At 49.2% G+C, this 25,004-nt stretch overlaps 1 protein-coding gene across 1 annotated transcript in view; it reads right to left on the reverse strand.

Annotated features, from left to right (window-relative positions):
* The window catches only part of ADAP1 (ArfGAP with dual PH domains 1), a gene marked incomplete at both ends in the record, with an annotated part of 49,185 nt that extends 33,859 nt beyond the window's left edge, over positions 1 to 15,326 (reverse strand). Inside the window, 3 exons of the mRNA XM_082291911.1 lie at positions 3,494 to 3,585; positions 5,078 to 5,208; positions 15,242 to 15,326. Of these exons, the coding sequence (XP_082148037.1) occupies positions 3,494 to 3,585; positions 5,078 to 5,208; positions 15,242 to 15,326 (308 nt within the window). The remainder of the gene's footprint in view (positions 1 to 3,493; positions 3,586 to 5,077; positions 5,209 to 15,241) is intronic.
* Positions 15,327 to 25,004: the final 9,678 nt, after the last annotated feature.

A 25,004-nucleotide genomic window follows, 5' to 3' on the forward strand; every position in this document is an offset into this window, starting at 1 on the left:
TTACATCTATAAAGTTTTTATTATCTATAAATTACTGGCCAAAAGAGGTGACAGAGGAAGAGGTGAGAAGTTTGCACCCCTGACTGCCACTGTGCCCCATGCATAGGAGAGGAGGGGGCCACGCTGACCTTCACACACCAGACAGAGGAGATGGGCTTGGTAGCTCCTCTACCAAATGTACCAAACCTCAAATTATCAAAAAAAAAAAAAAAAAAAAAAAAAATCCAGAGGATCTACCAGGCAATTTTCTCTCTGCACATCTTAATCAATACAAAAAGCCACTTCAGCTAATAACTGTTGTTCTTTAGATGAGAACATGGATGACTCTTCAAGATGTGAGCTTCTCTCTGACTGATGTCTCATCTCGTTCCAGATAAGACAACCACCCAGCACAACTCATGCCATCTCATTCTGCCCCATTTTTCTGTGCTGACAGTCAGTACACCGAAGTGTTCTCCACGAGGAGCAGATGTAGCTCCCACTTATCCGAGCACAGGGAGAGGAGCGGAGCAATGCACTGCAGCTCACAGGCAGTCCCGCTGGATGAGGCTCTGCATTCCCAAATCAAGCAACAGAAAACAATGGTAGGTACTGGGCAGGGACAGGGATGTACTTCCAGTTCTGCAAAAGCCCAGTAAGAGATTATCTCACTTTCTTCTATCAGTCTTCAGCCCAGTAAAAGACTGAATAAAGCCTTTTTCCTTTGCTTTTACTCGAGAGTGATGCTACCCCTGCTGCTCAGTGGTGACTCAAAACTCGGCCATGTGCTTACAATGTATCTGCCCCAGAAAAGGCGGGTTTGCAGCTCTCCAGCTGCTGCTGTGGTCTTCCAAGCTGGGCCATGACCACTGTGACCATCCAAAGAGAGGTTTTGTGGTTTAAATTCCTCGCCCAAAGCTCTTTGGGCCAACACTGCGGTGGTGTAGGAACATCCCAGAGTCTGGGACCATTTCACTGTTAGGGACTCCCCAGAGGTACAGGAGCTGGCTGCTCTGGTCACTGTCTCTGGGTCAAGGTGCTGGCAGACAGACAGAAAATGAGAGGAAAGGACAGAAGAGGATGTTTGGGGTTGTTTTTTTTTTTTTTTTGGTCGGGTAATTTATTTTGTCTATGAACAGCTAGTAAACTTTCCCTGGGCAATTCCAGAGCACCCCTCCAAATTCTCTAACCTTTTCCAAGTGTCACACAGAAGAAGAAATCCACAATGAGGTTTCTGAAGGATACAGAAGCCAAATGCACCAGGCAAACACCACGAATTTCCCAAGGAGCCAACCACAACATTGTAGGCAAGAAGAAAAAAGAACAAGCTGGCGCTGCAGCACTTCTTCTGTCTTGCCCTGAACTTCACAATTCTTCATGCAACCAAAGCAGAGGGATTCCAGAAGCAGCATTATAAAATTAAGAAGCTTCAAATGAACAAACAGCTTTGTTATGGCTTGTCAGCATCCTGCTGTGCCGAGGGCAGCTCCCACAGCCTGCCCAGGCACTGCAGCTGTCCAGCATGTGCTGCTGTTGGAATTAGAAGCACCAAAACCTCTTGATGCTGCAGAACGTGGCTGGAATCATTGCCAGTGCTGGATGGAGGTGTCATCCACGGCGATGCTTCCCAGGGCTGTGAGCTGGGAACGACTCATGCTGTTGCAGTGACTGGACTGCAGCGAGGCGGGGAAACAGCTAAATATATATTCCTGTAAAAAGCAGCACTCCCCTGCACTTGTTTAGCATGCGTCTGTTGAGAGGCACAGAGAGCCCTGAACTAGAGAAAGAAAAACACAACCTGGCACAGCATCCTTGAGACACTCCCAGGGTGTGATGTGCCCACAGCTGCTGATCCTGCAGCAGTGTCAGGAGATTGTCTGCTCCTGTGAGAGGTCACATCCGTCCCATCACGTCCTGCTGTTATGGAAGGGACCCAGCAGTGCTGGTCCAGAGAGCCCCTGCAAGAGCAGAGCTCCAGGCTGAGCACAGAAATCAGGCCATGCAGGCTGGTAATTGTCCCAGTGCAGAACAGGCACAAGCTGGGACCAGAAAAGGGTAGAAATTATTCTTCCAACTGCTCTCAGGAAGACTGGCCTTGCCTCATCCTCCCAATGAATCAATAAATAACCAAAAAGAAACAACAACAAAAAAATCCTTCCAATCTCCTGCTGCAGCTCCTCACAGGTTCCCAGCCCAGCACCGTGCCGCTCCAGCAGCCATGGGGACGGGCTGTGGATGGAGTGGCTGCCCCAGCAGGGTCCCTGTGAGCGCAGACAGCCCTGGCAGGGCTGTGGCTGGAGCCGAGCCACCGCCTGGCAGAGCTCCCCGGAGTGACACGGCTCTGCAGGATGGAGGGAGGGAACAGCACAGCACCAGAGCTGAGCCAAGGAGGCCAAACCACCGAGCACAGACACTCCTGCCAGCCCCACAGCAGCAGGAATGGAAATGCTCGTGGTCTCCAAGCTGCCTGAGAGCAGGAGCAGCTCCCGCTGTCCCTCAGGCAGACCCCTGCAAGGAGAGCTGGCTGTGATTAGCACCCAGATCTCAGCACATGCCAAGCTGGAGGGACCTGCCCTGCTCCCTGCCAGCACGAGCTCTGCACCCCTCAGGCAGGGATGGGGCACGGAAAAGAACCAGGACTCTGCTCCTGAGTATCAGACAGGCAGCATCTAACTGAACTTAACTGAGACTCAGGAGTAAGCAAAATCAAAATCCCCTAGAATTGTGTTTCTCCTACCAATCCTGCTTCTCCAACCCCAACATGACAAGCACATACCAGTCTCAAGATGGCACAGACAAACTGCTGGGATTCTGGAGCTCAGAACACTCCATAAATGGGTGCTTTCTTCTTGTCAGGCCAGGCAGCTCCACTCACACAAAGATACAAAACCACCCTGGTACACAGCAGGATTGAACCCTAAAAACCAAATTCAGTTCATCTCCTGGCACCCTGGATGGCACAGCACGTCCTGGCTGCTCAGCTTCTTGCTCTACAAAGTCCACCCCACCTTACTAGAGAGGTTTACTCTACACTGTATGGGAGATAACACCTTTTACCTGCCTTTGTGGAGGAGATTATTTGTCAATAGATTAAAAAAACCCTAACAACACAAACCCCCAGGATTTTTGCATTACAAGCAACCCAGCATCTCACACAGCAGATCAGCAAGTTCTGCTTTGATGCAGGAGGGGGATTTGAAAAGACAGAGGAAATCAATGGGTAGAAATTGGCATTCTTGTAGCTTTAGAAACTTGGAAGAGTCTGGGGAACAGACAAACTATTGACTCCTCTGCATCATCTCAACTGTACTTATTAAATAAGATCCCACGCGCAGCATAAACTCTACCACATGTGTGCAGAAGGAAAAGCATTTTCAGGGCCTTTTATAAATGAAACTTCCATTGTGGCTAAAAAAAGAAAAAAAGGAAAGTATTATGCTAAAACTAAAGTATTACAGAGGCTGCAGCTGCACAAACAAATAAATGCTGTTTACCAGCAGAGGTATTTACTTACTGGCAGTCAAGATATGTTGGTTTATAATAAAATGGTGGCATTTTAGATTCATATTTTGCTTTTGCTACATTGTTTCCATTCGAGGCCATAAACTGTAAAAAGAGAAAAAACAGAAAGAATTAAACAAATGTTAACAGTATTTTCCTTTAATTCTCTTTTGCTTCTACAGAGCAGTAAAATTATTGGGAGGGGGGGACCTGTTCTCTTACTGAGAGGTTTGCCCAGGACTGTGCACAGTAAGGTTGCTGTAAAAGCTGTGCCTGCAAACCAGGGCTCCCAAATCAATATTGATTATTATTGCAGGGATCCTACAGCTTAAAACGATGCTGAGGACATGTCCCAGTCCCACCTGCATGACCTCCACAGGAGCAGGGGGCAGCACACAGCGGCATTTCCACCTCACAGCCATGGAATCAGATGGGAATGAGGTAACCAGAGGGCAAACCCTCACACTGCTTTTAGTCTCCATGTGTTACAGCTCCAGCAAGGTGATAGCCTCTGACAACACATCCTGTGCTTTGGATCACATCACTCGTGCCAAAAGGATGATTTCGTTTTTGCAAAGTCATTCCAGCTACCTCAGGAAGGAGCTTGAAGTGATAGACAAATAAATAAATAAACAAACAAACAAGTAAAAGTTCTATCTACCTTGACAGCCCTCCTTTCCAATAAATAAATATATAATGTTTCTGTCTAGACTGACAGCCCTCCGTTTCTTCTGATCTTGTACACAAATGGCTAGTTGAGAACTCAGCAAAGAAAATTACTTATTTCCTTATTCATATATTTTATTTACTGAAATTCATTTTATAAGTGTAAAAACCCCATTCTTTTCCAGGCAGCCATGCTAAATACATTTTGTTTCATGTCAAATGCCAAGCATACAAACATAACAAGCAGCCAAGCTTTTTTTTATTATTGTCATGGTTTTGAATTTCTCACATTCACATATTCAATCTATTCCCCCCAAAAAATATCAGGGAAGGAAATACCCAAGCAACACTAATGCCTATTCTTCCCATAAAACACACAGCTCTATGATGTGCAGCCTTCAGAAAAACCTCAACTCTACACATAGAAGAAAGAAATCAATGACTGGTAGAGTCCTTCGTGCCTTTACAGACACCAGTAGTCAAAGCAGAAAGGTTCCCTGGGTGCCTTTAGCAGCACCACCCAAATCTAGGCAGGTGTGGGGCATAAATTGGGATAGTTTACATTGTGGTTCAGCTTTTCAAGATGTGAGTTTAAGAGGAACAAAGCCAGAAATAGCTGAGCTGGGCAGGGGTGGTAGACCAGAGGTCTAGTCTAGGCTAGAGATATCGTAAGAAACAAGAGAAGACAATTCATTAAAATCAGTAATTTCCACACACTATTTCACTGACTTTTTCATAGGGCTGGGGGAAACCCTCACAAATTCTTCCCAGAATGGGTGTTCTATTTCAACCAGCACCACAGACCTCACTCCCACAGTCAGGAATTATCTAGACACGCTTTCTGAAATCACATTTGTCGGGGCACCTCTAGAAAGGGTTCCAAAGGGAAGAGCCCAAACTCCCTGCTGCTCCCAGCCCCAGGTGCACGTACCTCCACTTGGGCATCATCCCAGTCATCCAAGCGCACCGACTTCACCTTGCTGACCTGGGGAATATTGCGGTGGATTCCTGAACAGTTCAAGCAGATGAAGATCCCGAGGCTGTGGGATGCCCAGTCCGGGTCTGGAAGCAAGAAGGAAAGAGGGAATTGCACTTGACTGATCTTTTGGATTCAGGGCAGGACAGGGCATGGCAGAGGAGTTCAGTCTGGTGTCCCTGATTCTAAAGGCATCAGATAAATATAGAAGGGAAATAGATGTTTATATTGAAAGGAATACAAATTAAACTAACAATTAACAGATCTGCAATCCCCAGTGCAGCTGTTATTCACAAAAATCCCAATATACAGACAACTGCATGTGCCCAAGTCCTCCATAACTCACTCCATGCTCACGTGAAGAGGAGAGGGGAATATCCATCTTTCATGAGGAAATTCCACCCAAACACTGCATGGAACAGAAATCACACCAGCTCAGGGAAACCGTTATGCTGCTCCCTTTTTATTTATTTATTACATGTGCTCCACACAGAGACTTTCCTCCCACAGCTGCAGCTCCCAGCAGCCCAGCCCTCCATGCCAGGAGGTTTCCAGCCCTCGCCTTAATGGAAAAATGCTGCCAGTGGCAGCTCTGTACTTTCTCTGAGCAAAACCACGCACTGTTTACAACCCCGGGCTGACATCTCACACAAAGCACTTTAAAGACGAGTCCCTTGCCTCCAAATTCCTTCTTGGGAGAGGCACTGCCCAAAGCAGGGAGACAGAGGGACATCCAGCAGTGTCCCTGGCACTGCCTCGCCAGTAGCCCAATACAGGGATCTTTGTTTGAACTCCGACTGGCAAATGTCAACGCCTGCAGATCCAGCTGCACCCTGGCAGAAAGAGCTTCACTGCAGGTCACCCGGTCAGACACTGATCCTCCATCCTCCCCAAACCCACAGGGCTGGGAGCCCCTCGGCCAACCCACGACATCAGGCTGTCGAGGGGTAAGGGCAGGTCTTCCCTTCTCACAGCCCCTTGTCATGCGTTTATTCCCCCGCAGTAATTACACCAAACCCTCGCTCCCCACAGCACAGCAATCATTTATAAAAGGCCAGGGAATGTGCTTTCTCCTCCTTATCCATATTTAATGCTCTGGCTGTGTCAGTGAAGGGAGCAGGCTGGCATGGGGCAGCTCAGCTCCTGAGGGGTAACCAGGGACAGCCACCAGCCTCCCCCAGCACACCCTGGGGAAGACCAATTCAGTTCTCCAGAGGTGGCTCTGCTCAGATGAAAGCCCCCAGCGCTAGATGAGGATTCTCATCAGACACAGCTGAGTGCCCACGTGGGAGAGAAGAGCAAATTCCCAAGCTGATACAAGTCCCATCAGCCACCAGCAGACACAAAGGTAGTTTTTTTCACATGGTCTCCTATCCTCATGTGAGACCCCAGTGACTACAACTCAAGCCTGGGAAATACAAAACCAGTCAGGTTGATCTAAGGGCCTGCTGCTGCCCACCCTGCTCCTTCCACAAGCACTGGGTGCCTCAGCTACACACCCCATCCCAGCTCACACACCCCACTTATTCCAACCTCAGAGATTGTGGCCAGTTATTGGGCTGCAGGCTGGCAGAAAGAATCAAGAGTTTTGGATGCTCAGGCACTTTCTGTGCTCTAATTCATCGTTTTGTCCTCTGCCATCTCCAAACACGTTTGTAATAAAAGTCTGGGACCCTCCAAACTTCCTGCCACAAGAACATCCCAAGGTTCAGCACTGCTGAAAGGTCCCAAAGGGTGCAAGTCAGGCAAGGTGAAAGCACCAGGGTCTCGTGTTCAAACACCCATCACTGACGTTCATGCAGAGGATCAGATACACGGAATGGTAAGGGGGTCCAGAGACAGAGCTGTGGCAGTGGGGAGGAAGCTGTGGCAGCAAAGTTTGGAGTTGGGTCCCTGTGCCCAGCACAGCTACTCCAGGTTAACTGAGCTTCAATCCTTCTCAGAGTCATGAGATCTGATCAAAGCACTGCCCAACCCAGGGAAATGGGTATCAAAGTATGCACTGGCCAATAAAACAGCTTTTATTGGGAGTCCCAATGCCTCTTTAATGTTACCAGATTTATCTTAGGCATGTGGGTGGATTTCTTCCTGTTGTTTACAACTTGGTGGACTCAGGCTTCCAAAATCCTCTCCAAGAGGTAAACCCTCCCCTGCCTGCACTGCTGTGTGTGACAGGACCAGGAGACAGCACACCTTCCTCCAGCCTGGATGAGGACACATTCTGCTGGAGGAACACCCTGCAAGAAGATCCTGGCAGAGACTGCAGCTCCAGTGGCCACCAGGTCAGCTCATACCCAAGTTGTCTCTTCTTGACACAGGCAAACAGCACCTCAAGCAACAGGTTTCAGTCTCACCTGGGCTTTAAGGCATTCTCACAACAACAACAAGATCTTCTTCAGACCAGACTCTTGAACACTTCCCCCCTGCTCCACATCACGTCAAGCCTTGTCTAACTAAGAAAACAAAAGCTGGATTATCTCACAGGGTACATACACACACCTGTATCACATCACATACACAGGGCCACCCGTGTGTGGCTGCCAGAAGGTGACAACACTCCTTCACAGGAGCAGACACAGCGGGGTCAGTGGTGACCCAGCCTTGGAAGGGATGTTCCCAGTTTGTTCAATAAACCACAGCCAGTAGCTATCTCCTCCTGGTCACCTTCCTTTCAGCATTTTCCCTCCAAATCCATGTCCATCCAACACCACCAACATCCCTCACGGCAAATTTCGAGGAGCACCATGACAGAGCTGCACATTTCACCTGCCCCACCAGACCCAACCCCAGCCACTCACATCTCTGCCAGGTATTAATAGCAACTTCCTCCTCACTGCTCTTCTGGTTTTAGAAATATGTCTCTCGTGTGGTGAGGGTGGGTGGGAGAGCTGTAGATGCTCGGCTGGTTGTGTGCTGCTCTCCTGTCACAGCCCAGAACTACCCACATTTGGCAACTGGGTTTAATGCCAAAGGGAACACCAGGCAGGAGGAGCGTTCAAAGGCTTCAGGCACTGACCTAGCACCATCCAAAAATCGCTGGGTAGTGAAAACCCCCAGAACCAACTGATTGACCAGGGCAAGTCCCTCTGAAATGTCACCGTAACCATAATTTGAGATTTCTCATGGCTCTTGCTCTCCCAGCTGAGGACATCTAACAGAAAGCAAGGCAGCCCAAACCTTTCCCAGGCTTTAGCTGAAAGCCAAAAGGAATTTCTAAGCATCATCTGAACAAACCAGAGGATTACAGAGCCACGTGAGCCCTCGGGCTCGTGCTTCCCTGTGACCTCCCTGTGTCACGGCTCTGTGGACAGGAAGCAGGGGGTGGAGGATTCCCCAACTCTGGCTTTTGGAGGGCTCTGCCAACACTGCTTCCCCTTCTCCCACACTCATGACACCATTTTTGAAGAAACCCAGCAAGGAGACTGCCACACCCACACGTCTTCTGCAGGGACTGGTGACAGACCCCAGGCAGGCGTTGCCAGCCAGGGCCAGCACCCACTGCTGCAGGAATGCTTCTGCAAAGCCTTTTAAAGGGTTTGGGGTTGTCAGTGGCTGCATTGCTTCCCAAACACATCACAGTCCTTCTCTCCTGCTCTCCAGCACAAATTCTCAGCTCAGGGACACAGTGGATAATGCCAGCGATCCCCAACCTCGGCTTAGCACAGACTCCAACCCTTCAAATGACTGCACCAGAGATAAGACAACATCTTATCAAACATGGAAAGAAATTTTCCTAAGTGTCTTCACACCGAACAGTGAATTTTGGGGCAGCATCATTAGATTAGTGAGCCAGTAACCCCAGGCTGCACAGCTGGCAAGCTGAGCTTCCCACAGACAAGTGAAGTCCACCTTGCTGCTGGACACTTCAACAGCTAGAACACGTTCTCCTATGCTGGACATTACTGAGAGTTCAGTAATTTTATTATTCTGTCTGGGCACGTTCCAAAAAGGTGCACTGAAATGGTAATATGTCATAATCTGGGCTTTCTGGGTGTTGCTCAAAAAAGATAATTTTTTTTCCTAAGCCTTCAGAATTTTGAGCAAACAGCAGTGAAGCCTAATGACAACTCCCCAGCATGCCTAAGTTCCACACAAATTACTTTATTCCATTATTTCAAGCCAAAAGGAATAAAAATGAACGAGGAACAACGGGAACATTAAACCAAACACACTGTTGTAAGTGCAGAAAGACTCATCCTGAACAACTGATTCCAGCTCTAAAAGGCTTTCACTGCCCAGTGTGGTAGAGATTCCTGTAACTTATAAACAGATTATAATGACTTTCAAAATAAAGATGTGAGTCAGCTTCATTTTAAAAATTAAACAAAACAAAGAAAGCTAAACTAAACTCAGGAGAAGGGCACTGGGCTGGTATTTTCCCATCTCACTCATCTGAAAGCAAAGGCATAGCCAGAGATTAGAGAAGCACCCAAAACAAAACTAAAACATTTTGGCAACACAGCTAAATTCAGAAACTTCATCCAGCCCTTTTTGTCACCACAATCCTCAGGAAAACCCAGCACAGTGAACCATGAACTGTGCAGCTTGAACCCAGCATTCCTGGACTTAGGAAAAAACGAAAAAAATGAAGACTAGACACAGAAAATATTATGGAAGAAAAACCAGCATAAGACACAGGACAACTTATAGAAACCAAAGAGATTGGAAGCTGGATCCTAATGGAATTTTTTTTAATAAAGAATCAGTATTTCCTGTATCCAGAAAAAAGCCATGGAGTTCCAGTTTGAAAATCCCTAGATGCCATCAATCCAAGTAAAATCCCATGAAGTAGAGCAGCAACAGGCTCAAAGTAGACAAGAGCAAAAACTCAAAAGTCCCAAAATTTGGATGTTCCTGCTCCCCCTTCTGCCTTAAACTACATTTATCACTACTTACAGCACAATATTGATGACCAAGGCAAACATCTGAGGCCAATGCACAGCAACACACCCTCAACACATCCCTCAGCACACGAATGATGGCCTGCCCCTTAACAAGCTGCCCTGCTGCATCCCTGCCACATCAGCTGGGCAGGAGCTGCTCTATGGCTGGGATGCAGATTCAGTGGATTTTCCTGAACCCTCTCCTGTTTGAGGTGATAAAGATACCTCTCCAGGCAGGCAAAACCCTTTTCACCCTGCACAAGAAGTGTAACTCATCGATACTGGGTAGAATCACAGGGATTTTAGTGCAATCCACACAAGCACAAAGCCTTTCTGCTTGCTGCTCGGCTGCTGCTGATTTCCTCCATGCCTTAGACAGAGAACCTCGTGTTCAGCACTGAAGTTCTGTAGCTATTTACTCTGGGGAAGGATTAGGAGGCTAATAAACAGACCCTGGTCATGCATGTTGAAAAGTAACAATAAAAGAGTTAACGCTGAAGTCAAACAGCCTCCCACCAACACTCCTCTCTAAGTAGGAAAATTTTTCAGTGAAGGCACTAAACTTGCCAAGGTCTTTTAATTCAGCTGGCAGGTCCCAGCAGCCCCCTCTCGCTGTCTGCAGCCCACGATTGTGCTGCAGCCCAGGCACCAGGATCGGACAAAAAAACACCATCACATTAAACCTCCTTTGTTTCAAAAAGCCCTTTTTCCTGCAGAAAGTGGCATTGAGCTAAACACAACTGCTGTGGGATTTTTTTTTTTTTTTTCCTTCTTACCCCTGTGCTTATGCCCAGGGAGAAGGGCTGGCAAATTCCCAGGGACACCAAAAAAAAAAAAAAAGGAAAAAATTCAGTATTTGAGAGGACAATGGAGGTGCGGGAACAAGTTTCCACTTCGAGCTGGAAGATGAAAAGCCCGTTTCACTCCATTAGAGCAGCAGAGCTCTGGAACAGCTTTCCAGTGGGAGGCAGTGGGGGCAAGAGAGGGAAGGAGCTGCGGGCAGAGCCCGTGGCTCCCCGAGGGGATGGACAGAGGCGCTGCAGATGGCAGCACTTGGCAGGACCCGAGGACTCAGTCCCCTTCCTGATCTGGGCTTTTAGGACCAGCGGTTGGATGGGGGAAGGAGAGGCTGAGATCAAACCGGTGCTCTCCTCAGTCCTGAGCAAACCAAGCCATCCCCAGTGCTCAGGCGTTTCCCTCTAATCACCACCCTCACTCGGTGACATCCAGGGAACGGAAAAACTTCACCTGCTGTAGAACTGAGAAGGGAAAGGTGTTTACAACCACCTCAGCCAGCACCAGCCACCCACGGGCTTTGAGATGCACTGTTAACACCAGAACACCCGATCTGCTCAGCTCCCCAGCACAAAGCTCCAATTCCAGACTCCCCTCCAGCGTGTGCCTTCTGCTCTTCCTCCATCCTTCATCCCCTCTGGGCCTGAGGCACCGAGGCCGATGTTACCCAGGATCCATGTCCCAATAATCCATCCCAAATGAGAAAGATAAAATGATAACAAGCCATGTAAACTGCTGCTGGAGGGTTTAAAGTGCGGGATTGCTTTGATGGGATTTCCATTTCTGTCTTCAGAGCCTCTCTGTCCTCCTACAATGTAAAATGATTCTCACTCCATGGAAACACGAGCCTAAGACATAGAAAAATAGAGTAAAGAGGAAAATACTCAAGGTCTTGTTATGCCCTGAGATAACCATCCGTCTCATGATGTGAGGAAAGATTGCCTGAGACAAAGAATCATTTAGGAAAAGAAAAGGCTGAACTGCCACATTAGTCTTGAAGAAAAAAAGATTATTCTAATGCACAGAGAGCCATTACACACCAGCAATTCAGTAACATTGCTCGGTTTTGCACTTAAGACTGCATTTACCATGCTGTCTTCACTGAGAAAGCACAGCTTTAAACCCACAAAAAACACAACACCCAGGACACAGAAGTGTGTAATTACAGAGGACCCAAAGCCCCATCTAATGACTTTATTAGTGGCTCCTACCCCAGAACTCAGTCCCAAAGATGTAACCAAGGCAGTCTCATTATGCATTACAGATCGATGACATTTTTGAAACTGAAAAATCTTTTCTTTGCAATTTCAGGTTTTATAAAAATGCAATTAATAAAAACCTAACTAGAAACTTAAAAAAAAAAATTACAAACACAAAAAGCCTGCAAGTGAGAAATGTAACCTCTCCGTTATTTTACACTCTGATTTTCGCTTTCTACTTTAGCATCCTTTCTGCATTCCCAGCTGCCATGGCCCCTGTAAGACTGTTCCCTCCACCTGAGACATCCCTCAAAATCTCTTTGGAAGCTCTGGTTTTGCAGAAGAGATTTTTTTTGCCAGACATATACACAGGTCCTAGGGAAGACCCAGCTCTGACCTTCCTGAGCACCACACTCAATAGCCCATTCCACCCAGCTGCAAGTTTCCTGTGCACAGACCAGGGAAACACATCTTGAACAGAGCAGCCCTACAGGGTTGGCCATTGCAATAATCCTCAGTCATGATTAAGTGGCAAATTCTGGCCCAGCCCCAGGCAAGCAGCAGGTTGTGCCCAGGTCTCCCCAAGGAGATGGGATGATCCTGCAGGGGATGAAGTTATTTACCCAGCCCAGGAGGAACAGCCTCCCCCGATGCCCCCTGTCCACCCCCAACTTTGATTTTTATATGGTCACAGCTTAGCCCAATGATGCCATGCTGAGAGCTCCTTTGCACCAGGAACCCAGGGATTTGTGATAGGACACAGAATACCTGGGACAAGCTGTGGCTTCAGGGCTCTGGCTGCTGAGCCTCTCCCATATGCCAAAACAGTAACAAAAGGAAATAACCCTTTTTAACAGCAGGGAACGAAAAAAAACCAAACTTTCACTGACTGGTTGATTTCTCAAATAAACATTTCCAAAAGAAAAAGAAAACCCAGCTGGCTTCCACATACACAAATTAAAGTGACTAACAGAGAATTTTCCCCTGTTACATTTCCAACCCATCCTATTCTTTGTTATGAGCTAAATGGCTACCTCCTATCATGGATCCTGTACTAACAGGGTATTTCAGGGAATGGCACTCACCCACCTGAGAAACAGCAATAACAAATCAGGCATCCTGCTCTTTGGCTTTCCCCCAGCTGTACCAGATCAGCCCTATGATGATACTCAGGTGTGGGAAAGCACAACTCTGCACTGCTTTCCTCATTCTTCTGTTCATTCCCCACCCTCTCTTCTTTCCTTCTCACTCCATTTTCTCTTTGACACTTTTCCAGTGTCAGCTGCCCACCTGGTTCCAGCTGCCACCTATCTTTCTGTGCACCCCCCTTCTCAGCAAAGAATATTCTTGCTCCCCTTTTCTGGAGGCTCTCTGGATACTTTTCCTGTCTCTCCTGCATTACCTCATCCCCAGAAAGACCTGGCCTGCCACACCTGCCCAGAATGAGTAACTGAATCCAGGCTGGGTATTTTCTATACTACCTACAGACACAAGTTAATATCTTATGTTAAGTAGCCCAGGGCATCTCAAGTTTATTGTCACTCCCAGGCACACGAGCACATTACAGCACCATGAATAGCTCTCGTTTGCCAAAGAAACTGAAACAAAGTAGGAACTAAAGAAATTGGGTTGATGAACAGGGAGCTGGTCCTACAGAAGTAATGCCATGAGAGTCCAGAAGAGGCTGAACGATATTAATATAGCACATCCTGACTTACAAAAGACACTGGCCCAAATTCTCCTCTCTGACTTTCAGATTCACTAAGACATCTCTGTATGCAAATGTCATCAAAACCAAAGTATGCTTTTGTTGTTTTACAGCCCTTTTATTCAAAAGGTGCCTTTAACAACAACCCTCCTTCTCTGATGTGAGCTATTTTATTGACCTACCGCTTCATCTCCACCCTGGTGATGCTGAGAAACTTCCCATTTTGCCTGGGGGCTTTACGTTCTATACCCGAAGGGTGAGGGAGAATCACCCCACTGATCTGAATGGCCCAGGTTTGTAAAGTTTTCTCCAGGAAAGAATAATTTAGGCAGACACCCACTCGGAGAGCCCAAGCTGTGCTCAGCAAGACACCTCCGAGGTGGGCTGCTACAGTCAGACAGCAACAGCCGGCAGCAGATGGGTGGGAGCAGGCAGAGCAGCGCGGCGCTGCAAAGCTGTTCACGCTGTGCCGAAAGTTCTTTGTCCTTTCCAGCTGGGTATCGGAGGACACAACGCATCCGAAAGTGAACTGCAGTGTCCTGGGATGCAGATTAGGGATACAAAACCACTGGTAATGGTACGAGCTGGATAGCGGTATCCAATAGATCTTGACATCCTAAACAAATCAATAGCTGGGAAAATATGGCTCAGCTGAAATGTTGGGTTTTTCTTTAACCTATAGAATGACAGAGGCTGAGAAGGACATCCTTTCTATACACCTCCTCAGAGCCATCCTGCTCAAGCTAATACAAATTTACGTTTTTCTATAGGGTGGGGGTTTTGTTTGTTTTTTTGGTTTGTTTTTTTTTAAAGGAAAGTTACTTGCTCTGCAATTTTTTTAAGGTTATTCTCAAAGACAGATCCCACCACCCCATGCAGACTCTGCTCAGCAAGAGCATCACGGCCCGACCCCAAAAATTCACCATCCAAAGGGCGAAGAAGACATTCCCAGCCCAGATTTTCTCCCCTCCGCACACGAAGACGTCTACAGACATTCCAGCCCCGCTCCCTGCGCAGCTCAGGCACCCATCGATGGCAGCTGGGCAAAGGTTGTTGGGCAGGATGTCCGCAGCGCTGCCTCCGGCTGTCCCCATGTGTTTGCTCGCTGACAGGGCAGGAGCAGCCGAGGGGACACGGAGGACACGCGGCCCCCGCAGCCCAGGGCACCCCGGCAGAGCCCCCACCGCCCGGTTACCGGCCCCGGCTGCGCTGCAGCCCGCGGGGACCCGCTGGGATGACATCAGCGCTCACGGCCGGGCGAGGAGCCGGGCTGGGGCGGGGGAAACAGGGGAAACCTCAGCCGGGGCTGGTCCGCGGGGACCGCGGCAGCGCAGCGCATCCCTCCACCAGCCCCGGAGCATCCCCGCTGCATCCCCCCGCGGCGGGGAGGGGGGTCGGGCACACCCTCGGAGGGGCGCAACCCCCGCCGCTCCCGGAGAGGGCAGAGCCCCGCGCCCCGGCGGTGCCGTGCGGTGCGGACAGGTGCAGGTGCAGCCGCCGCCCGCGCCCCCCGCCTCCCCTGCCCTGCCCTTACCCGGGGCGGCGCAGTCGGCGCACGCCGCGTTCCCCGGCCGCTGGAGCAGCTCCACCAGCGCCTTCCTGCTCCTCTCCTTCGCCATGGGGGCGGCGGGCGGCTCGGCGGGGCTGCGCTCGGTCCGCCGCGCTACGGCAGCCTCATGGCGCGGGCGGGGGGCGCTGGCGAGGCGGGCGGCGCCCGGGCGGCTCCATTCGGCCCCGCTCGCCCCGCGCACGCCGAACGCGCCTCCGGCCGCCGGGACGCGCCGCGCCGGGGCGGTGCTGCCCTGCCCTGCCCTGCCCTGCTCTGCCCTGCTCTGCCCTGCCTGCCCTGGGCGCTTCTCGCCCGCCGCTGCCGGAGCCGCCCGGTGCCGCCGGTTCCGCTTTCAGCGGGCACTGCCGGCTCCCCGCTCGCCCGCGACCTCCAGCGGCAGCGCGCCGCCCGGGCGGCCCCTACCCCCGAGGGGGGGTCCCCGACCTTCAGGGCATCCCATCCCGCCGGGTGTCCCCAGCACTCGGGGGTGCCTTCCCTGGTTTAACTCCTGCCCGCGGAGGGGATGCTGTCGCCGGTGGGAGCGGCGGGGCAGGGGCAGGTGGGAGCCGAGGGTCTTCACCAGTGGGAGGTGGCGGCTGGCAGCAACCCCAGCCATCACTGGCCGGGGCCTTGCCACTCAAGCACCTTGGCAGGTTCATGAGCAGCAGGTTTGGGGTGCCCCTCTTACACCAGCATCTTTTGGGGGCATTTGTGAAGGTTTCACTAGTAGCCCCACGCACTCCAAAACGCTCCTCCTTCACTGCTGTCCTTGCACATCACCACCACCTTCCATGTCTGTGTCTTGGCAGAACAATCCTCCAGGCATCTTCCCACGTTTTTCACACCCTCCGTGGTGTCAAGGGAGAATCGGGGGAGAAAACATCCCTGTGTCATCATGGCCGTGCATCTCATGCCATCTATGGGGAAGACTCCTTATTTTGCCAGCCAAAGACTACAGTGGCACTCGGGGGCAGGATGTGGGAAGCCTTTGGCTGAGGAAAGGTTCAGAGCTGTGTATCCTTAACCCCTGCTGAAACCTTCCCCTCAAGTATGGGTCACCTGTGATGCTGCTATGTCCTGTTTGTGGCTCACACATCTCTGCTTACAAAACCAATTTTGGTTTTGCAAAGCAAGCCCCCATTTAAATCATCCAACTCTGCTTCCTCCAACAAAGCAGAGCCCTCCTGCAAGCTCGGCTCATGCCATTCGTGCTGCCCATGAGATTCAGGATGTGCACGAGCATCTGCAGGAGGAGGCTGCCAGCAGCTCCTGGAAAACTTCCACAACCAAATCACCATCCTGATCCTGCAAACACAAGGGTGTGAGCAGGCTCCTGAGAACACTTTGTTGGAGAAAACAGCCTCTAAATACAGGCAGAATCATGGCCTGGTACATTTACAATGCTCCCTTTCCCTGGAATACATTTTCCTAAATGACCTCTGCATTTGTGCTGCCAGATAAGTGACTGTATCCAGGTTGGTTTCTGACTGTTTTAAACTGATGCTGGACTGCTCCTTGCTGACTCAACCCTGTGTCACACATGGTGCTGGGTTTGCTGGTTTTACACACATAGCTTGATAAGGTCTGGAAATTCACTCCCATCCTAACCAAAAGCATAATCCTCCACACAGACCTTTTGTGGGGAAACTGAGCTGCTGCATCCAGACCCTCACCTTCTTCAGCCTCTGAGTCACTAACCTGGAGCACTGACTTCTAACACACCCTGAGTGAAACCAGCTCAGCACAGTGTCTTAACCCTCCACACCTGTGCTGTGTTCAAGCTTGACAGCGTAAATGCTACAGGATCAGAGTTTTACCTAAGCCCAGGTTAGGCCAGGTTTTCATTTGCACTTTGGCTTTTCCAGAAGAGGCATTTGCTGAATGCTTCATGCAATAGCCAGGATGCTGCACATCATCATGAACTTACCACAGGCCGGGGCTGGGAGGAGGGAGGGGGTTTGGTTTGAAAGTCTCTGTTTAGCTTTCCATTAAGACTTATTGATTCTCTTAATTTTTTGTTCTCCTGGTTGCTAGGCAATTCCTCTCTCTCCTCCGCGTGCTGGAAGCCAGGGCTGCAGACAGAAATTTATATCTTGTAATAAAATCAAATAAAACAGAGCCTGTTGTCAATGATGAGAGGAGAGAGTTTCATAAAGGACAGGAGGAGCAGGAGAGCAGGACCAGCAAGGGTCGATCAGCAGCATCCTCAGCATTTAAGTCTCATCACAATTACTCCAGACTTCACATGGGGAAACAAACAGCCCATGTGGGTGGAGGGAATGTGGAGAGACAGGGAGAAAAGTTGGAACTAAATGAGCCAGAAATGAAGATAAACTTTTGTTCAGTGGATAATCAAAGGCTTGAGCCTACCTCACACGTACAAAGGCATCTCTGTAAATTTACTCCTGGTTTATCCAAGGGGAAGAGGTTGGGTATTGCCCCAGTGTTGGTTGGCACAATGTTGATCCAGGGCAGGCTCTGAGGTTCTCCTGATGGACATTGAATCCTGAGGACTGTGATTCCTGGCATAGAGCAGGGACTGCATCTGAGTTTATACCTCACACGAGGTAAAGAACAAAGGTTGCCCCTGCAGGGCTGGTGGAGGCTGATGGGCATCGCTGCTCAGCCCTGTCCATGTCAGACTGTTCCCTCCTCTGAGCTTTGCCCCACACTTTTCCTGTGGGTAGCACCTTTCAGGGAATGTCTGAAATGAATTTGCTCTTACTTCTTGTGAAGTCTCTGACCAAACTCTGGAGATGGGTTGTCGCTGTCAACACATCACCCTCATTCAGATGCTTCCTGTCTCTCCACTGCTAAGTGACTTGGAGGTCTGACATAAATTCATATCCATATGTATGTAAATACTTACATATTTATGTGTAAGATGTGTTTGTTTGTAAACACACACACTTTTAACTCAGTCTTTCCAAATCACAAGGTTGTTGCCTTAGAAACGGACGTTATTAATGTGATCTCCTGAGGTGCTAAGCACGGTGGCAGCAAGGGCAGCCTCTGGAAATGCCAGATACTGAGGTCAGGGCAAAGAACACTCAGAGATTCCTGGAAACCTTTCCATCATCTTGGTGGTGACGCCCTGAAAATGCACAGACATAACTATACCTTCTCCTTGCCCTTCCCTATCAGCTCCTTTCACCCCGAGACTGCCTTTTGTTAGGAAAGAGCTGTTTACACTGGGGTGTAGTTAATTTCACAGCCCTAGCCCTGCAATGGCTAAATCAATGCCACAACCATGCAAGTAAAGGGGTGTTAAACACAACCCTTGATGTGACCCGGGAGCGCATTCACAGCGTTAACGTGGGGAAGCATTACAAATTCCTGCGTGAACAGCAAACCTGAACAGAAATATCAATAATTCATGCCATGGCAACTGCATTCAAGCAAAACTCTGGAGCAGCAGATACATCAGGCAGGATTCCATAGGCTTCCTCAGCACCACAGCGGAGGCAGCTCTTGCAGCTGGAGGTTTGTGTGAACAAGCTACAGCACTGGCACCCGCACCTATGTTAAAGCAGCTCATTTCCGCTGCAGCATTAGTTTCCTGTTCAAAAGGGGAAAAAAAAGAAAAAGGAAGAAATAAATCCTAGAGGTTTTTCTTTAAAAAAAGAAAGGGTTTTCTGGGTTATCCAGTTAAATGAAGAGTGGCTGTAGCTGGGAGGGAGGAATGCCACAGAGCAGAGAGCTCAGACCAGGGCAGCTAAAAATTCTTGAACCAAAAATCCAACACTGATGCCAACTTTCTCTCATTTTGAGCAAATTGCTGTATGGAGCCTGTGGGATTGTTTTTGTGTGGAACAGGGAAAAGCACACTCACAGCATCTGTATGGATAGGATGTGTTGATCAAGTGGAAGAGGATGTGTAGGAGATAATGGTGTGAGGGTGGAAAAAGAACTGTTATGTCCTGTGTCTGCAGAGCTGCTCTGCACCTGCAGCAGCCCTCAAAGAAGACAAAGAGTTGTGCAGCTCTAAAAGTGTCTCACTGCGGAGTGATCTGCAGATCAGGGTGTATTTCCATTTGCATAGTGGTTAGTTCTGTTGCAGCCCAGTGTTACCAGTGTGAAAAAAGGGGAGTCCTTTACTGCCATGATTTAATACTCATGCAGTTACCACCATGCAAACCAGACCACAGAGATCCTCTGTAGGGAAGCACAACTGGGGAGAATGAGGACAAGGTGGGGTTTAGACCAAAATCTCTTTTTCTAGATTTCTGCAACACCCTAGAGCTGATCACTGCTCTCTCGCAGCCATGCTACCACAAAAAGGAAAATTCTCCAACCACCAGCCCATCATGTGCTCAGGACAGCCTTTCAGTTTCTTTTCTGCCTGCCTCTGGCCAGCAATGGGCTGGTTTGGGTGTCAGCACGTGGTTGCAGGGGCTGCTTACTTGCTCAGACAGCATGGCCGGGAGCCAAAATACATCTGAGAGAGAGAGTGAGGGGGTAATTGATGGTGTGAAGATGTTGGATATTTGTATGTCTGCTCCACAGCACCTGGGGAAATCTCAATGTAAGAAAAACACCTCTGCAACAGTCCTGTTGTTGCACCAAACCCATTTCCTGCGATGTAAAATATGACATGGAGAGGGCAGCTGAGGGAATTGGCTCCATGGCAGCTGCAGTGAACCAGCTGGAGCTATGCTGATTTCTACTGTCCAATGACAGGTTCTTTTCTGCTCACAGAGGAGATGAAATTAGACCAAGGAAGTCAATAGTTCACCTACATCCATGGTAGACCACTGCTTTTAGCATTATTCTTGATTTATCCTAATTAAGAGACTCAGGCCTGTGGAATCTCTGTATGGAGAAAGCCAACGTGTGTAAAGACAGTCGTACATCAGGGGATCAGCTCGTCCGAAAAAAGTCAAAGTGATTATTCAGAGTGGGACGTCATCAATTCAGTCTGAGTCTGAGACACAGCAGGACAGGTTCGGTGTGCAAACAGCAGGGCAGCACTTACCATGGAAATTGCTTTTGCTCAGTTCCAATAATTTAATCTCTTCCTGGCTCAAATGGCTCATCCTTCCAGGAACAGCTTGGAGACATTCAAGCAGGAGACTGAGCTGTGCAATGTCATGTTCTAGGGTGGGGACTCCAGCAGCCAACCCACCTGCTGCCAGCTCTGGGCTCTGGGAACCAGGGGCTGCTCCAACCAGGGACACAGAGCAAAGAGGATGATGGAGATGCTACAGGCAGGACCACGGGTCAGAGGGGCTGAAGCCCAGCACTTCATTTCTGGTCTGGAAGTCTCTTCAGCAGAGCCTGAGTCACTCAGAAGAAAAAAGAAAAACCATTTTAAAAGGGCACAGAAGAAGAGAGAAAACAGAGCAGTTATTGGCCCCAGCAGTCGGTCTCGTGTCAGACTGCTGCCTTCAGCTGCTGGTCCAGCTCAGGCAGCTGAGAGCACATCCCCTTCTCAGGGATTCAAATCACTGCTCAGCTGTGATTTGAATAAAGCAGTAGATGGAAACAAGACTGTGGTTTTTCCCTAGAAAGAGATTAAAAATGTTGGCCTGAAGTGAGCTGCCAAACAGCTGGAGATGGTAATTCAGCCTCCCCACAATTAATTTTGTCCACAGAAAGTTGAGGGCCACATCCTGCCCTTTCTCTGGCTGTTGATGAGATTGTTTGGATGTCACTGTATGCTTCCTAAAAGCTCCCACAACATCAAGATACAGAGCATGCTGCTCACTTATCTGTTTATTTCAGTATGCTTTGCCAAAGAAAAATCAGCAAAGAATTAATTAACAGCAATTATTTCTAGCAACAACAGAGCAGCCCTGCTCCAGAAGCCATGAAAACAACATCATGAGACCCCTGTGGCCAAAAATCCTTTCTAAACAGGTGCAAAAAGAAACAATTTTAGCAGGGTGTAAAAAGAGCCCAAGCCAGGTTGGGGAATGGCAGGAGAGCAGCCATTTCAATGGCTGAGTCGGAGCAATCACCCAGGTGACTTTTGTGAAAGAGCTTTAATAAACAAACCAGAGTGGAAGCACCAACCTGAGTGAAAGAACCAGCAGGACCAGGTTATTGCTGCCATAGAGGGTTTACTATGCCCGTCACCCTGTGTTATTAGTGCTGCTGAAGTGATTTACTGTCCCAGTCAGTCCAGCCGATTAGAGCTGTGATCTAAAGTACAGCCAGCTCCAGTTTCAGTGATAAACATCACCCCCCTGCCTATTACTTGCTAAAATAAGCTGAAATAAAGCCATCAATCCAGACATCTCTGTGCTCAAATTAGTCCTTCTAGCTGGCACCACCACACCTGCAAGTCTCCTGCCATGCCTGCTAAAAGGATGCACGTAGATGTTCCAGATGCATTCTCATTTTTCACCTGCCTGGTTCTTTTTCAGCACCCAGTGAACTCTGTCCCTTTGACCAGAACTTGCACCTCCTGTCAGCACAGCCCTGCAGTGACCTGGTTCCTGTAAATCTCTGTGCTGCCCATGCACTCCCTGAGCATCTCCCTTCACACGGAGGTCAGGATGCACCTCCTGCCAGAGATGTTCCCCTCCATGCTGCATCCTAGCTGTTGGCAGCAGACGGTCCCTCTTCTCCACCAGACTCTGCAGCACAGTTTGGGGATGGGGAAACTAAACTAAACCCCACCCACCTGTACCACTCACACTGATGTCCGTGCACACAGGCTGTTCAGAGCTGATCCATGGCACTGCCTCTGCTTTCCCATACAGATCCTGCCCTGGGACTGGGCTGCATGGACCCAGTACACCTATACCTCTGGATCAGACAGGAACTGGAAGGCATAGAGAAGGGGCACAGATTTGTGCTGCCTTAGCAACCACTGTGAGCATGCACATGGACACAGGAGATGTGCCAAACAACGGGCACACCCTGGAGCCCGTGCTCTGTACGGGCTGGGTGGTGAGGACAAGGCTAAAGGCAACCTGCTTAATCCAGGGGCTGAAGTCAGCACGGCTCAACTCCCACCTCCACACTAAAGAGCAAAAGCCAAGGAAGGCAACCTCAGCACCCAGCAAGGAGCCAGCCTCATTACACCCCTGGGAATTCCTACTTGGTGCTTGCTCATGGGGCCATGAAGGCTCATTTATCAGTGGGAGGTTCAGCGTCCCGAGTTACCAGCAATTTTCTCAGCACTGATCTGATCCGCAGCTTCTCTGCAATCCTGAGTGGCAGCAGGAATTTTTTTTCCCCCATCTGGGTCTGCCTGCCCAAAAACTGGCTTCCTGAGTGTGGTGAAATGCTTTTCCATCCACCCAGCCGTGCTACCTGGGGCTGTCAGTGCAACCCAGAAGGGAAGAGCCCTCGGTAGATTGGCAGCAGATGGCTGCAGCACACAGCATTACATCAAACCCTCAGGGCCGTCCTGGTGTCCCAGATTCAGTAGTGCTCTCATTCTCCTGCCCTGCCCACTAAGGAGAGATGCTTCCAAACCCTGCTGAAAACAAGAGCATGGTTTAATAACTGAGAAATGTAAATTGAGCAGACACAACAGGGCCTGAGTCCCTCGCAGAGCACCCCCTCCCATGCTGCTGCCTTCCCACGTGCTCCCCTTGTTCAGCAGCTCTGCAAGCAGGATCAGAACTGGGTGTGTGAGCAGGTTCTTGCTGAGTGGGGTTTGCTAGCAGCAAGAACACTGGGAATCCTCCAGAAATGAGAGCTGCCAACTTCTCAAAGGTTACTAAAATAGACAAAGGACTCAGTTACCCAAATGGGCTGCAGAAGCACCCCCACCACCTGCTTTTTAAACTCATCGAGGTGAAGTGAAAAGCCTGGGTCATCCTGTCTCCTTGCTTCCTTCACCCCCCTGCTCTTTCTTTGCCAAGCTACTTTCCACCACTGCTCCTATCTGAGTTTACCATAATTCATAAGGACCTGGACAGAAAAGCATCCACAATACAAGGTGGTTTATGGTGCTGCTCATTGCCAGGCAGCAGGACACGTGGCCAGATGGACCCCAACATCCCTCCCACTCTGTGTGGGAGCTGGGAAGGGCTGCCTGTACAGGCATCCCACTGGAGGTGGGGGAGTGTGGGACACCAAGGACTGGATTCAGCCCACCAGATTTGATGAACTGAACTGTTTTACCTCACAGAGAACTGTGGCCTTTGTTGGGCTATATGGTGAATGCCAGGCTTGTCATTCAGCCAAGCCCAGCAGGAATCACCAAGCGTAAGATTGATGCACCTGCTAATGCAAATCCCAAAATCTCCTGGATAATGAGAGAGCACAGGCATCGGAACCTCTAAGGAGAGCCATAAAAACCTGTCCCTGTATCATCATCAGTTCCAGGAAACGAAAAATCCATCAAGGTCTATCAAGTCCCCTGCACGCACTCATTGGGCTTCTAGGTGACTTTCTATGAAGCTCCTATTTTGAGCAGTGATCAATTATGCATTTCAAGCCATATGGCACCTTCATTCCAGAAGGAAGGCATTTTGTCTTGAAATCTGTAAGCTAGAAAATCTGCTGCATCCTGACAAAAATGCAATATTGCCAGTTACTCACAAAAGCAGAATCATTAAGAAAAAAAAAAAAAAAAAGCAGGGTTAGTTTAATCAGATGTCCAATATTCATTGAAATACCCTTGAAGAGGAAGTATACCCTTGTATGCGCACTTCCAGTCTTTTTTAAAATTAACCTGAGTCAGCGCTTTGATTTTTGTGGGAAACCTGATATAATATACAACATTCCCAATTTAGCAGAAGGATCTCCTCCAGCATGGATCTCCTCCAGGCACAAAATACTGAAGTCCTCTGGGGTCACTGGATAGATATGCTACCAGACATGACAGCACTCCTGCACACTAGCAGAAGTATCACTTCCATCCCAGGAATTATGGATGAGAAACATAGAAAAATACTGCTCTCCAGTGGAGCCAGGAACACCCAAGGCACTTCTCAGAGCAGCAACAAGTGATGCTCCAGACATTTTTTATATGGGAGCAGGCTGTTCCTTCTCTCATAGCCTCCTACAACACAGGTTTCATTCCAGAGGCTCAGTAAAAATGGTGCTGCCTCTCAGTTATCTGCTTGGAGTGAGACAACAACGAGGTAAAATTTAAGAGGTGCTTTAACTCATTGCCCCTCACCTGGTTCAGCCAAAACCAAAGGCAGCAATAAGTAAAAGCTGTTTGGATTGCTGCCCCAAAGGGCAAATAATCACCAGCGACAATGTGGTCTCCCAAGGAAACCAAGCTGGTGACTACTGACCATGAGTGTAATACCCAGCCCAAGGAATTCCTTGGACTTGAAGCCGGCAGGACAAAGCAGGGAGAACGCTCTGGGGAAGGACCAAGAGTGAAAGTCAGCAGCCACACCCACTGCCTGCTCTGACTGCTCACAACCCCAAACATTCACTCCACAGGTGCTGACAGATGCGACTCTCCTGCTATGCCAGGTATGCCCTTCCAGGTGGCAGATGCAGCAACAACCCCTCCTCAGCACTGAGGCACGGCCTCATTGTGCTCCAACAAAGGACTTTGGACCATGGCCTATTTCCAGAGCAAGCACAGGAGGCTGTCTTTGCGTAGGCTTTTCTGTGAAAGCACATGCAGAGCTCTGGAAATGTTTATTAAACCCTTTCTTCCTGGTTCTGCAGGTCACTGTAGTAGTTTGGAGAGATACACCTAGAGCTCAAGGTCTCCCAGGAAGATGTAACGATGGTTAAATTGCAGCAATGTTCTCTCTGTAAATAACTGCTGTGATCAAGGTTAAGCTTTTTGTGGTTGAGTGGATTTTAATCTGAGCAAAGA

Source organism: Coloeus monedula, assembly GCF_965178545.1.
Source record: "Coloeus monedula genome assembly, chromosome: 16".
Classification (NCBI taxonomy): domain Eukaryota; kingdom Metazoa; phylum Chordata; class Aves; order Passeriformes; family Corvidae; genus Coloeus; species Coloeus monedula.